At 42.8% G+C, this 16,063-nt stretch overlaps 1 protein-coding gene across 4 annotated transcripts in view; it reads left to right on the top strand.

Moving 5' to 3' along the window:
* LOC110530949 (paired box protein Pax-3-like) overlaps positions 1-14,166 on the top strand; it is a 35,029-nt gene extending 20,863 nt beyond the window's left edge. For 2 of the 4 annotated variants that reach the window (XM_036985811.2, XM_036985809.2), the window contains exons 6-9: positions 2,210-2,375; positions 2,563-2,783; positions 11,201-11,473; positions 12,646-14,166. In XM_036985811.2, coding sequence (XP_036841706.2) covers positions 2,210-2,375; positions 2,563-2,783; positions 11,201-11,473; positions 12,646-12,663 — 678 coding nt within the window. In that variant the 3' untranslated portion in view covers positions 12,664-14,166. Of the gene's footprint in view, positions 1-2,209; positions 2,376-2,559; positions 2,784-11,200; positions 11,474-12,645 lie in introns of all 4 variants that reach the window. The other 2 variants (XM_036985810.2, XM_036985808.2) reach the window with 1 other exon arrangement.
* Positions 14,167-16,063: the final 1,897 nt, after the last annotated feature.

The raw sequence follows: 16,063 nt of genomic DNA, 5'->3' as shown, positions 1-16,063 counted from the left end.
GTACCACGTTCATCTGTACAAACAATAGTACGCATGTATAAATACCAAGGGACGACGCAGCCGTCATACCGCTCAGGAAGGAGACGCCTTCTGTCTCCTAGAGATGAACTTACTTTGGTGCGAAAGGTGCAAATCAATCCCAGAACAACAGCAAAGGACCCTGTGAAGATGCCGGAGGAAACAGGTACAAAAGTATCTATATCCACAGTAAAACGAGTCCTATATCGACATAGCCTGAAAGGCCACTCAGCAAGGAAGAAGCCCGTGCTCCAAAACCGCCATTAAAAAGCCAGACTATGGTTTGCAACTGCACATGGGGACAAAGATGGTACTTTTTGGAGAAATGTCCTCTGGTCTGATGAAACAAAAATAGAACTGTTTGGCCATAATGACCATCCTTATGTTTGGAGGTAAAAGGGGCTTGCTTGCAAGCCGAAGAACACCATCCCAACCGTGAAGCACGGGGGTGGCAGGATCATGTTGTGGGGGTGCTTTGCTGTAGGAGGGACTGTTGCACTTCACAAAATAGATGGCTTCATGAGGAGGGAAAATTATGTGGATATATTGAATCATCATCTCAAGACATCAGTCAGGAAGTTAAAGCTTGGTCGCAAATGGGTCTTCTAAATAGACAATGACCCCAAGCATACTTCCAAAGTTGTGGCAAAATGGCTTAGGGGGCTAGGCGTCCCTGCTAGCGGGACAACTTCTGGTGAAACTGTAGGATGCGCAATTCAAAAAAATAATCATACAATTTATGGATATTAAACATTTAGCTACATACAAGTGTCTTATATCGGTTAAAAGCTTAAATTCTCTAACTGCATTGTCTGATTTACAGTAGGCTTTACAGCGAAAGCATTCCATGTGATTGTTTGAGGACGGCGCCCCACAAAATATTTTTTCCACCGGCACAGGTTTCATAAATTCACAAATAGCGATTAAATATTCACTTACTTTTTGAAAATCGTCCTCTGATTTGTCATCCAAAGGGTCCCAGCTATAACACTTAGTGTCGTTTTGTTAGATAAATTCTTCTTTATTACCCAAAAAGTCAGTTTAGTTTGGCGCCATCGATTTGAGTAATCCACTCGTTCAGTATGCAGAGAAAGGAATACGAAAATCTTGTTTCAACAAGTCAAAATATGTTTCTATTTACTCCTCAGATACCCTAAAATGTAATCAAACTACAATATTTCTTACAGAAAGAAGTATGTTCAATAGGAAACCGATTTTAGCAGGTGTGTCTGGTCTTCATGGCGCGGGCAAACAAGACTGTATCCCTGTACAAAAACTGATATTTCTTATTCGTTTTGAAATTTACAAGTCTGAAACTTTTAACATACACTGCAGACACCATGTGGAAGCCATATCAATTGCATCCTGGGAGCTAAAATTGAGTATGTCCTTATACTTGCCATTGTAAGCGCATGGTCTCTCTCAAAAGAAAAATGCTGGTTTGTTTTTCTTTGGATTTTCTCCTACCATATCTATTGTGTTATATTCTCCTACACGATTTTAACATTTCTACAAACTTCAAAGTGTTTCATTTCCAATGGTACCAATTATATGCATATCCTGGCTTCAGGGCCTGAGCAACAGGCAGTTTACTTTGGGCACGTAATTCAGGCGGAAATTGAGAAAAAAAAGCGGCTTAGCCCTAAGAAGATTTATTAAAGACATGGAATTTTTTAAAGATTAAATGTCAGGAATTGTGAAAAACTAAGTTTAAATGTATTTGGCTAAGGTGTATGTAAACTTCCGACTTCAACTATATATCCCCCCCCACGACCATCCACTCAAGGACAAATCGTCCCACGGCTGAATGTAATTGGGGACCTCTGTCACTGTAAACCCTGTGACTGAGTTAGACAAAGACGTAATGTCACTATGGTTTCAAAGTGCACCAGATGTTCAGATCTCTATCTGTCTGTTCTGCTTGAGGCTACAGCATAGATACACACATACACACACACATACTGTTAGCGGGCACACACACATTGAATACTCTTACACACTTTAGGCATGTCTATTGCACACACACACACACACACACACACACACACACACACACACACACACACACACACACACACACACACACACACACACACACACACACACACACACACACACACACACACACACACACTGTATGTACTATTTTTCACAAGAATAGATTCTCACGTCTTCTGTTTTATTTTATTAGGTGTGGTTCAGCAACAGGAGAGCCAGGTGGAGGAAACAGGCAGGAGCCAATCAGCTAATGGCATTTAATCACCTGATCCCCGGCGGTTTCCCACCTTCGGCCATGTCGAGCTTGCAGCCATATCAGCTGTCAGACACCCCCTACCCTCCCACCTCCATCTCACAAAGTGAGCACACCTTCACCTTCCACTTCTCTCTGTGATCTCGTTCTATATCAACAGAGGTCATCTACAGATGTGATGTATTTGACTCAAGATCAATAGCCTAGTCCTAATCCATTCTCTTTCTCTCTCTCTCACTCTCTCTCTCTCTCTCTCTCTCGCTCTCTCTTTCTCTCTCGCTCTCTCTCAGCAGTGTCAGAGCAGCACAGTACGGTCCACAGGCCTCAGCCTCTCCCCCCCACCTCGGTGCACCAGGGTGGGCTTGGCTCCTCAGTGGGGACCCAGGACGGGAGTTCGGCCTACTGCCTGTCCTCCGGACGCCACGGCTTCTCAGGCTACTCAGACAGCTTTGTGCCCCCCCCTGGCCACTCCAACCCAGTCAACCCCAGCATTAGCAACGGCCTCTCACCACAGGTCAGTCATTCAATGTCATGACTGTAGCTAGCAGCACAAACATAAGTGTTTTGCTATGCAACATGTCGATTCCATAGTTTCAATTTGACATTTAGCATAGATTTTATACCATCGGAATGGTAAACCCTGTTTAGGGGGTTTGTTCTTGATAACTTTCGGTAGATGTATTAGCTCAGTGACAGTGAATTTGACATCCATTTGTCAGATGAATTCAATAGGGATGACTTGTGCTATGCAAATGTTTCATGAAGAGAGAGGAGACAGTAGAAGATGGAGGGAGTGTGAGAGTGGACGATAGTAAGAGGAAGAGTGGCAGATGGAAGATGACACAAATGAAAATGGAAAATACAATTATGGCCGATTACACAGTCATTAGAGGCCATAGCGGGTTCCGTACGCCGTGAGGGGGCCGTCCTAACAGGCGGAAAACGAGCTTTTAACCGCCACAAATGGTGGCCAGGCCCCACGCAATGCACGCTGGGTCCTCGCCCCATGAGAGAGAGCACTTCTTCCTATTTCTGTGACAAGGGGAACCCTGAGGGCGTGTGTGTGTGTGTGTGTGTCTGCTTGTCATTTTCATCAGCAAATGACAGCAGGACAACACAACCTGGTGATCCGTGAAACCATTTGGGAAATGGACAATAATTGACTACTTAAACTGAGAACAGCAGTAAAACACATTGGTTCCTTCACAAGCTGGTGCTGACTAGCCACAAGCCACCACTTGAGTAGAGTCGATTTAACGCACGCAAACGGTCAGTAGATGCCTTCTTCTCTCCTAAGAGGACAAATCCATTCGATTGCTTTTACTCTGCGTGGAGGCCAAAGGTGCTTCTCTCTCATAGCTGTTTTTCACCATCAGCCTCCCTGAGAGGGTGTTTCCCTTTAGAGAGTGGCTATCTTAGCTTGCATATGGAAGCATACGTGCACACGTGCACATGCACGATCAAACGCACACGTCTGGAATGTATGCGTCCGTCCTGAATTGCAATTATGAAACGTTCCAGTGTGCTAATTGATTGGAATGAAGGAATCTATCCCTTAGTAATGCGGTGTGTAATTTATGCAAATGACTCACTTTGTTGACTAATTTGTTTTAATTCATGTATTCATCTGCAGTTTTTTTAATGCATATTGGAATATGCTCATTTGCATTTCAGACTGGATGGAACTTTGAAATAATAAAAGAGATGAAATACAAATTAATACATTTTATGACATTTATAGTGAGTGGATAAAAACCTTTAAAACTTTACAATTAGACATACCAAATAAATGCACACACAAAGCTATATAAACTCTGCAATGTCTACACAGAAAATCCTCAATACTGTGGATTCCCACTGAGCACAGACGTCAGTTCAACGTCTAGTTTTGGATTTACATTTGGTTGGGTTGTCAACTAATGTCAATTCAACGGGAAATCAACCAAATAATTGGTTGGGTAAAAAAACAAACATTACATTTCCTTTACGTTGATTATATTTTTCAAATCAAATCAGTTTTCCATGTTGATTCAACGTCATGACAGAATTTTTGGTTTGAAATGACGTGGAAACCTAGTTGATTCAACCAGTTTTTGCCCAGTGGGTTGTTACAGTATATCGTTATTTTGGGCTGTCTGATCGTTAAACAGTGCTGAATGACACTTCTTGGTGCTTTTGGAAGTTATTTGAGGTTTTAGTCCATGAAAAAAAATGAATGTGTTTTTTTTGTAGCTCTGGGAATGGTTACCCTTTGGTTATATGGAGTAGGAATACATCAGCACTCTGAGTTAGCCCTATTTTATGAGTAGTTCGGCCTATGCTCTGAGTGGTAGTGCTTCGGTTGGTAGTAAAACATGAAGGTTTAGGGGACCAGTCTAGCCTTCCCCGGTGTACTGTGGGATATCTCCCTGGGGTGTGGGGTCTCAGACGTCTGGCTAGCTGATCCGGGGCATACCAGAGGAATCTGTTCTCACCAGTGCAGCAAGCGGCCAGGCTTTGCACCCCGATGAGGCTTAATCCCCGGAACCACCGAGAAACAGAGACACCCCCAGGAACCGCCATGGGCTTCAATCACAGAGGAGAAAGGCTGGAGGAATACACACACTGGCTTAGACACACATACAGTGAGCTCCAAAAGTAATGGGACAATGACACGTGTTGTTGTTTTGTCTCTGTCCTCCAGCACTTTGGATTTGAAAAGATACAATGACTGTGAGGTGAAAAGGTAGACTGTCGGCTTTAATTTGAAGGCATTTTCATCCATATCGGGTGAACACTTCTACATGAATGTGGACGGTACCATGATTGAGGATGATGAATGGACCATGAATGAATCGTGAATAATGACGGGCGAGAAAGTTACAGATGCACAAATATAAATATATATGATGTTTATGCCACTAACTTTCTCACTCATCTTTATTCCCGATTCATTCAGGATTACCCGTTATCATGGTAGCATCCACATTAATGTAGACGTGTTTAGAAACATACTCTATTCTTATTTACAATAAAAGTCAATAAAAGACTCCAAAATGACACAATACATGATTTACCATTCATCTATATTGGGCACAAAATAATCTGAAACACAACCAAAACAAACAGCAAATGCATCCAACAAATGTGTAGAGCCACAAGCTTGATGTAGCTCATTGGCGACTATGAATACGGGACCAAATACTTAACTTTTTACTACTATAATACACATATAAGTGAATTTATCGTATTGCTTTTGGTCCCCTAAAATGGGGGGGGGGGGGCTACAGTGGGGCAAAAAAGTATTTAGTCAGCCACCAATTGTGCAAGTTCTACCACTTAAAAAGATGAGAGAGGCCTGTAATTTTCATAATAGGTACACTTCAACTATGACAGACAAAATTAGATTTTTTTCTCTCCAGAAAATCACATTGTAGGATTTTTTATGAATTTATTTGCAAATTATGGTTACTTTGAAGAATCTCAATTGTAAAATATATTTTGATTTGTTTGACACTTTTTTGGCTACTACATGATTCTGTATGTGTTATTTCATAGTTTTGACGATGTCTTCACTATTATTCTACAATGTAGAAAATAGTAAAAATAAAGAAAAACCCTTGAAGGAGTAGGTGTGTCCAAACTTTTGACTGGTCATGTATATTTAAATTGCCGCTACCAATATGTAAAAATACAAATAAAAACATTGATAAAAATAAATATCCTATGAATCACATTGGCTATGCATGGCCTGTCTGCAAGGAACTTGAAACGTATCAACTACTATATCTCTCTCTCTCTCTCTCTCTCTCTCTCTCTCTCTCTCTCTCTCTCTCTCTCTCTCTCTCTCTCTCTCTCTCTCTGTCAATATGTAATTCTTTCATTCTCTTCTGTCTCCCTTTATCACTCTCATGCCTGTTTATCTCTACTTTCTCTCTCTCTCTCCCCCTCTCTCGATCTGTCTATTTCTCCACTCTCTTTTCTCTACCTCTGTCTCTCTCCCTCTCTTTCTCTCCTACTTTGAGAAGCTCCACAGTGATGGTGAGTTAAGCCAATCAGAAATAGCATCAGATCCCCAAATGGGCACATTTATAGGCCTACATTTGCGTGCAGGCCAGGTAGCCTACGCCTACTTCTGTGCGTAATCAGGTACGTGTCCTTACTCAACATTGACAGGAGTGCTCCAAACAAAAGACAATGAATAAATTGACAACTCGTAAATGGAATGAAATGAACCCAAACTTGTAGCCTGAGTTGTGCGCTCTGCAAACAACGTGTCCACTTCTACAATGACATCGGTAAGACTGTGATAATAATGTATTGAATGCATTAACAGAAAGGACCGTTACAAACAAACATTGTAGCTGAGAAAAGATGGTAATTATTGATAAATGTACTCCTGGTGTTACTGGAGTGCCATCCCCGCGGCCTCCCCAATGGATTAGCCCCTCAGACAGGAGTGAATCAAACAGGTGTCTCGTGTGCCGTAATTGTTTTAATATATAATTTGCCACTGCTTGACTAAAAAAAATCTTGGTCGAAAAACAGCCTATCGACCAAACAATCGACCAGTCGACTAAATGGGGTCGGCCCTAGTGCGCATGCGCAAACAGTCTCAGACACACACAGGCATGCATGTAAACACACACATGCACACAGGGGTTTTTGATCAGATAACCGTATCAATTGGATTGTATACAGTTCTCTCCTCTAATCCCGTATCTGACCTCAAATCGGAGGAAATATGGGTTAAATGCTTTCGCCATGACGGCAGTACAACGTCCACATGTAATAAGGATCTAAACGTATTGTTATCTACACTTTTCCCTGTGAACATGCCAACATTTGGGTTTTCCATTCAGAAAAAATAATTTCCATATATTTCCCCACCCTCAACCCACACATACTCAAACATACACAGATGCACAGGCAAACACACGCAAGCACGCACGCACACACACACACACACACACACACACACACACACACACACACACACACACACACACACACACACACACACACACACACACTGTAAGATGAATGGGATGTGTTGACCTCCATGTGTTTCCCATTTGTAGTCAGTCACACATCAGCATGTTCCTGAGACGCGTAAGGTTAGATTCCTCTGACAGAGCTCCTGTAAATTACATACTCTCAGACAGATATTGTGTGTGTGTGTGTGGCTGTCCGGGCATATATGTGTGTGTGTGTGTGTGCGTGTGTGTGTGTGTGTGTGCGTGTGGATGCCAGGTGGGGAAGCAACACGATTATCTTTCAATTATTCACCATTAGTTCAGCATTCTGCCATTTTCTCTGCCGCTTTTTAAAGTGTCTCTTTCGGTTTATTTCTCACAGAATTGTCTCGCTTTCGCTCTCTCTCTCTCTATATGTCACTCTTTCATGATCTTGTCTACCTTTGTCACTCTCGTGCCTGTTTATATCTACTTTCTCTCTCTCCCCCCCTCTCTGTCTATCTCTCACTCTTTCTCCCTCTCTCTCTTGCTGTATGTTTCTAACGGTCACTAAGTCCACCTATTTACCCCTCCGTTTTGGCGATATCTCGTCACACACAAACTCTCATGCAGCTGTTCACGATGTATCACCAAGGAGACCTCTTAACCCCTAACAGAAAGTGCTTCACACACACACACACACACACACACACACACACACACACACACACACACACACACACACACACACACACACACACACACTTACTTTTTGGAAATGTGTTGAAGAATCATACTCCTTGTTCCCACGTACCCTGTGGCCTTTCCATGTAGGCCCCATAAGGACACAGTGAATTTGGGCATCAAATGAGAAAGCTGGAGAGAGAGAAAGGGAAGGAGGGAGAAGACGGGTGGGGGTGGAAGGGAGAGAGGGATTCACGTCTGTTTTTCTCCTTTAGTATACTGTCCAAACATATAAACGGTCATTCATAAACTTTACAATGTTAAACACACCATCTGCTTTATCTAGTAGACTCTGACGACGAAATTAATTAACAAGTTATTTACCATAGGTTTTGTATTGTGAATGTCTTTTTACTATGTTTATAAAATATAACATGTTTCATGAAAAATGTAAAAAGTGGTACTGTACATTTAGCATAGTAAATAACCTCCACAAACAACCTTTTTGATTCCATTCCATAGGATACAGGAAAAACTCCACAGAGTAATTCTGAAAATGCTATTTAGCGGTGTAGTGGACCAGAACTGTGCGGTCCCGAACCGATGCGGGCTCCCCCGTCCGTCTGTCACTAAGGAAATGATGTAACAGGAACCATGTGTCTGGGTGAACACAGTATAATGTGTCTCATATGGTCACAACCAGGAGAGGAGAGGAAAGGAAAGAAGGAGAGTAAAGAAGGAGAGTAAATAAGGAGAGGAGAGGAGAGGAGAAGAGAAGAGAGGAGAGGAGAGGAGAGGAGAGGAGAGGAGAGGAGAGGAGAGGAGGAGAGTAAAGAAGGAGAACTGAGGAAAGGAAAGAAGGAGAGGAGAGGTTATTCTAGAAACTATGTATAATATAACAGAACCAAGTTACATAGTCATGGTCAGTAAGAATCAACAGGGTTACAGTTGTCTGTCAATGAAGAGTAGGCATACATGTAAAGTTGAAGACTCATAAAGACGTTGCGTGATTTTTGTATAGATGATTTTATTTTTTATGGGTAGTCGGATGTACCGTTTGTTACAGGACCCTAAGGTATTTTCTAACAGCCTTCAAAGAATGTCAGAAATTCAACGTGTCCTCACAAATATATTCCTGGAAAATCCATCTAATGTTTCCCGAGACTGAGTTGAAAGACGTTTTCTCTGATGCGAACTGACATCTTTTTTTTAGGCCCGGTGAGGATTAGTAACACAACTTTACTGCTGTAATAGATTCACCAGTCAATCCCTGTTGTTCTTCCTCCATCTTGAACTCTCCTCTCGTCCTCTTTGACACAGTCAGCATTCCTAATATGTACTGTATGACTCTGTACATACCCCAACTCGTGATACGATCGCTCAAATGGAACTTTCATGCATATGTCCTTTTGACATCAATCCATGAGCTATACAAAAGTATGTTATGTGTGAAAAATAATGTTGCATGAGCAAAAGCATGTGTTACGTGTGCAAAAGATACAGTACGTGCTATTTGTACGTTTGTCTTCATGGATTAAGCCATGTAAGGGCTGTACTTACAGTTGAAGTCGGAAGTTCACATACACTTAAGTTGGAGTCATTGAAACTCGTTTTTCAACCACTCCACAAATTTCTTGTTAACAAACTATAGTTTTGGAAAATCTACTTTGTGCATAACACAAGTCATTTTTCCAACAATTGTTTACAGACAGATTATTTCATTTATAATTCATTGTATCACAATTCCAGTGGGTCAGAAGTTTACATACACTAAGCAGCTTGGAAAATTCCAGAAAATGATGTCATGGTTTCAGATGCTTCTGATAGGCTAATTGACATCATTTGAGTGAATAGGAGGTGTACCTGTGGATGTATTTCAAGGCCTACCTTCAAACTCAGTACCTCTTTACTTGACATCATGGGAAAATCAAAATAAATCAACCAAGACTCAGTCTGATTCATCCTTCGGAGCCATTTCCAAATGCCTGAAGGTACCATGTTCAACTGTACAGACAATAGTATGCAAGTATAAATACCATGGGACCACGCAGCCGTCATACCACTCAGGAAGGAGACGTGTTCTGTCTCCTAGAGATGCACGTACTTTGGCGTGAAAAGTGCAAATCAATTCCAGAACAACAGCAAAGGACCTTGTGAAGATGCTGGAGGAAACAGGTACAAAAGTATCTATATCCACAGTAAAAACGAGTCCTATATCGACATAACCTGAAAGGCCGCTCAGCAAGGAAGAAGCCACTGCTCCAAAACCGCCATAAAAAAGCCAGACTACGGTTTGTAACTGAGCATGGGGACAAAGATGGTACTTTTTGGAGAAATGTCCTCTGGTCTGATGAAACAAAAATAGAACTGTTTGGCCATAATGACCATTGTTATATTTGGAGGAAAAAGGGGGAGGCTTGCAAGCCATATATCACCATCCCAACCGTGAAGCACGGGGGTGGCAGCATCATGTTGTGGGGGTGCTTTGCTGCAGGAGGGACTGGTACACTTCACAAAATAGATGTCATCAGGAGGATGGAAAATTATGTGGATATATTGAAGCAACATCTCAAGACATCAGTCAGGAAGTTAAAGCTTGGTTGCAAGTGGTCTTCCAAATGGACAAAGACCCCAAGCATACTTCCAAAATTGTGGAAAAATGGCTTAAGGACAACAAAGTCAAGGTATTGGAATAGCCACCACAAAGCCCTGACCTCCATCCTATAGAATATGTATGGGCAGAACTGAAAAAGCTTGTGCGAGTCCTACAAACCTGACTCTGTTACACCAGCTCTGTCAGGAGGAATGAGCCAAAATTCACCCAACTTATTGTGGGAAGCTTGTGGAAGGCTACCCGAAACGTTTGACCCAAGTTAAGCAATTTAAAGACAATGCTACCAAATGCTAATTGAGTGTATGTTAACTTTTGACCCACTGGGAATGTGATGAAAGAAATAAAAGCTGAAATAAATCATTCTCTCTACAATTATTCTGACATTTCACATTCTTAAAATAAAGTGGTGATCCTAACTGACCTAAGACAGGGAATTTTTACTAAGATTAAATGTCAGCAATTGTGTAGAACCGAGTTTAAATGTTTGGCTAAGGTGTATGTAAACTTCCAACTTCAACTGTATCTATTCATTTGTTTGTGAACAAATGAATCTTGCGTAACCTGTATGAGAAAAAGTATTCTGTTAAATGTTATCCTTCTCTATTCTTTGTGTCTACCACATTCTACGATACTCTACTCCATTCCACTGTATCCCACCACAATCCATTCCATTCTAACCTCTCTCCTCTGTCTCTCCAGGTGATGGGGCTGTTGAACCCGGGAGGAGTGCCCCACCAGCCTAGCCACCAGAGTGACTTTGCCCTCTCTCCCCTGACTGGTGGGATGGAGCCCGGGGGTGGTATGGCGGCCAGCTGCCACGGCTCCCAGCGGGGCCTGGAGGGTCTGCCAGGCCTGACCAGCATGCCCACCCTGCCCAACTCCCAGTCCTACTGCCCGCCCACCTACAGTTCCCCAGCCTACGCTATGGACCACCACCCCTCATACCAGTACGGACAGTATGGACAGAGCAAGGTGGGTCATGGGAGTTTTATGTGCAATGATATTCTAGTCATGTGGTTGTTGGTAACGTTTTTTAAAGGTATTTGTGTATTAGTTATTTTTATCCCTTTTTTGTTTGAATGCATTGATTGTAAGTTATTCTGAAAAAACATTCTGCTTAAATGCCTGTATAAAAGACACATTAGATTAGCATTAGAGGTATACTAACTCCATTCATTTCTATATACCGGTATGTAGTCTCCTATGATTAAAGACCATACTCAAGGTTTAGATTTTCAGAATCATAACCCACGTTAATTGCAAAGGCCAACATGATGAGTGAGCCTCTTGAATCACGCTCTCAAATCAGGCTGTGACATTACATGTATGTCAGAGGCACTGCTAGTAGTCCAGAGGGCACTTCGGTTTACATTACTATTACCTTCAAGCACTTACCCACGCCATATATCCACGTGGCCCGATACAGAGGTATGTCAGTGGGGCCTCCCCCATAACCATCAGCCTGTGACCTTCCACGACCCGTGTGATGAGCTGGACCACCAAACCCTCCTCTCACTCACCTAGCCATGTAATGACCCCTGGGTAACAAAGATACCTCTCCAAATCAAATGGACGGCTTCCCCAAAACATGTTTGACAGGCAGGGGGGGAGGGGGTGAGGTACACTGCCACATGTTGAGTAGTGTATACTGGCCCATCAGTGGCGGCATCTTGATGTCATTAATTTGGCTCGGGACCTGTGTGCAGGCAGCTTGCAGGGGTAGGGGGTTGGTAAGAGAGGGGTGGGTGGAAGGTGGGTTTGAGAGGGGGCCTTTTTAACGGGGAGCGAAATGGCCTCTGGCAGGCGGGGATTAGAACCATGTGTTTCTGTGCAGGTCAGATGCAGTCTGAGTTGTTGTTGATCACTGGAGCAGAGCCACAGCCAGGACCAACGCAGCAAGGGCAGGCAGTACAGTACAGTACAGCCCAGCCACAGGGAAAAGCCCCAGATCTGCCTCACACTCCTTGCCTCTCTTTAACTCCCTCAACCCCTCCCCTCTCTCCACCTCTCACTGCTCTCATCCCTCTCACCCATTATTTACCTCCTTACTCATCAGGCATGATGTTTCCCTGACACAGCAGGTAGAGAGTGACAAACCCAATGGAGAACATTTCCAACCCTTCCCCTCTCTCCTTTTCTCTCAGGTGCCTTTCATTATCTGAAGCCCCACCATGGCCAGGAGTGGATGAGATCTCTGGTCAACCCGACAGTCAACTCTGGAGCACTCCCCTTTCCTCTCTTCTTCCCCCCTCTGCCTTCTCCCCACCCAGCCCCTGAGGAGAAGGGACAACCCAGAGAGATGGAGGGAAGGGGTTTGTTTTGGGGATTCGGGGATGTGAGGGGGAGGGTTGACTCAATGGGATAATCAGGACCAAAGGGGAAGCCCTCTCTAGTTACCTGGCACTCGCCCCGCTCGCGCTTCACTTCATGCTCCGAAAACCAAGCACGCCTCGCTCTCCATGCTTGACGAGAAAAATAAATGGAGAGAAGGAGAAGAAGAGGATAAACAAAAAAAAGGAGTGAATTAAACCCCAACAAAAAACCACATTCACTCATTCAACACTCTGCGTTTGATTTGTAATAAGTGGCAGAGAGTGGGAGAGGACTGGGTAAACAGTTTTCCTTCCATGGATGTGCTTTCAGGGTATATTGTGATGAAGGGAGGAAAATAAGGTTTTAGAGCACAATCCCGAGGCATAAGGATGATGTATGGACCTGCAATAGGCACACCGCTCACTCAGCCACAATGCTCTATGTAAAGACACTCACAATGTCTTTGGGGAATACTGCGTGCTGAGACTTTGTATTATTTGATATGATTTGGGGAAATTAAATGTGTTCTATCAGGAGAAGAAAAACTGCCATCAATTTGATTTGTAAAAATGACTCTAAGCATATGTACTGTAGGTCTGGACAGTGAAGGTCTGGACAGTCTTTCACCCAACTAGGATGATAGAGAGAGAAATATACTGTAGTAGATGGAAGCTGCTGCAACCCAAAGAAGTGCAATACATTCAAACCTCAGATGAAATGAATTGACACATCCCTGTATAACAATCTCCTCAATTAACTGACTACATCCTTTTTGTAATCCATATTGTTTTGAGCAAAAACAATGGTAGCTGGGTTGCACGGATCACTTTGAAGCGAGAATCATCCTGACACAAGATCTGTGCACGTACAGGTAGCTTGGACTTTTGCATAAACCTTGCATTGATTTCAATGGGAGATTTGAGCAGAAATCGGAGTAGGACCATGGCCTATATTCAGAAAGTATCTCTGAGCAGGAGTACTGATCTAGGATCAGGTCCCTCCTGTCCATATAATCATATTAGTTATGATCAAAATGGCAAAACAGCATTCCTACTCCGATACACTTTGTGAATACAGGCCCAGGCTACCAGTCACAGTCCAATCAAATGTAAATTGGACCTGGTAAAACATACCACTCTCATTCATTTAGTATTTATTCAGTCCACCTCTTCTCTGTTAGTATCCCTGATCATAGCATTCAGTTGTGTGGAAATTAAACCTTTATTTTTCTGCCTTGTTTCTTTTGTATGCATATATCATTTTCATTTATGACTGCATAAGATGATTTGTGTTTTAATATGTCTCGTGTCAAATGCAGCACTATTTACTATTTATAATAAAATATATAAAAATGTGTACAGGCTGAAGTGTTTTCATTTATTTCAAACCAATGTGTGTCTGTCTTTACCATACCGTCTATGGGCTTTACAATTTTGATTATGTACTGAAAAATGTTAGTACAGATATTAGCTAACTACGAGTTATGATAAGATATGAACTAGTTCTGAATTTGGGTAAATATCATTGATGAGATTACTGAGAACAGATTACTTGCCCATTCAGGATCTCTACATTTAGGTACATCTGATTTCGATACTCTGCGGCGTTCTTTAATCCTGGTCCCAGGGACCCAAAGTGGTTCACAGTTCTGTTTTTGCCCTCGCACTACACACCTGATTCAAATCACCAAAGCTTGATGATGAGTTGATCCTTTCAATCAGCCCTTTAGGTCCCCAGGACCAAGGTTAAGAAACACTGAGATACTGTAACTGTATTAAACAAAGGGAACTCAAGCCAACAGAGCAATGACTCAGACAAGACAAGATGGCAATGTCCCAAGAGACCATCCACTGCCTTTCTTTACCGAAATTCAGAATTTAGTTTTTCATTCAGGACTTCCACTCTTTCATTCATATTTCAAGAATCCATATTGGAAACTACAGTTTTTCCTGCAATAAGATATGTTTTGTTTTCCAAGAAAAATAAGTGGAACAATTTGCCATCCACTCACCCCATTCCTGTATATACACACACACACACACACACACACACACACACACACACACACACACACACACACACACACACACACACACACACACACACACACACACACACACACACACACACACACACACAAAAGCGAATTGAGCATAGAACATGTTTTTATTGTGGTCTAAGAACAAGCATTCTCCATGACTGAGAGTCGGTCGGTGCCTCTCATCCACTCATGTTCTCTCTCCCTGCAGCACAGTGGCTCCCTAACACTTTAAAGGCACATTGACTCGTTCATAAATATATTCCCTTTCATAAACACCGCTTTCGGACAAATTCCTCCTCCCCGGGGGACCCTTCACACCCATAATGAGTAAAACAGAGCACCCTGTAAACGATCTAAACACAACACCACAGACACACTGGGACATTAGTCACTGCCACTGTCTCTCTAGGATTCAGACTGGGGTTCAGACTGCGTTCACGTCCCAAATGGCACCCTATTCCCTAGATTGTGCACTAAAAGGGGCTCTGGTCAAAAGTAGTGAACTATCTAGGACATAGGGCACCATTTGGGGCACACATGGGGTTCAGAGGGCAAAACGTTCCGATCCCAGCACCCTGGCAGAAAGAAAAACACTCAGCCAGTTGTCTGACACTTCACAAGTTATGGATATCGGTGTTTTTATCACTCTCATTCTTCTCATCTTCTTTCGTTCTTTCTTTCTCTCTCTCTGAAGGGGGGATCCAGGGATCAGGTGTATGCAGCTGGCAGTGTCACTCATTTTATATGAGGTGTGTGTGTGTGTGTGTGTCCATGTATAAGTTCATACATCTTCCTGTGTGTGTGCATGTTTTCCTACATTGTGTGTTTATTTTCAATAGTGTGTATGGTTGCATGTTATTGTTTACTTGTGTGTCCAAGCTCGAACGTTAACGTTGAGCGATCAAGGCGAGATACCATTTCACTGTTTTCTTAGTCCTTCTGCAAACTCTTTTTACAAGTGCTTAACTTGTTGAACACAATGGAAGTAGGAGCCAAAGGCCTCCTCTGAAGCAGAGTGTCACTCAAGCAGCCACACACTGGAGACAACTTAACCCCTGACCCCAACACTCTTTGAAATGTGTAGAGTACTTGACCGGAGCTGACAACAACGCCAGTCTCCTGCAGCTTCCCGGCCCTCCAATAGAAAGTGAAGGAAGGGGAGGAGGTGTTTCAGAAGAGAGGGAGGGAGATAGAAAGGGAGGGAGGAG

Source organism: Oncorhynchus mykiss, chromosome 8 (assembly GCF_057628025.1).
Source record: "Oncorhynchus mykiss isolate SJ-2025 chromosome 8, ASM5762802v1, whole genome shotgun sequence".
In the NCBI taxonomy this organism is placed as follows: Eukaryota; Metazoa; Chordata; class Actinopteri; order Salmoniformes; family Salmonidae; genus Oncorhynchus; species Oncorhynchus mykiss.
Note: the sequence above shows the minus strand (reverse complement) of the source record. Positions and strands in the feature narration are given on the sequence as shown.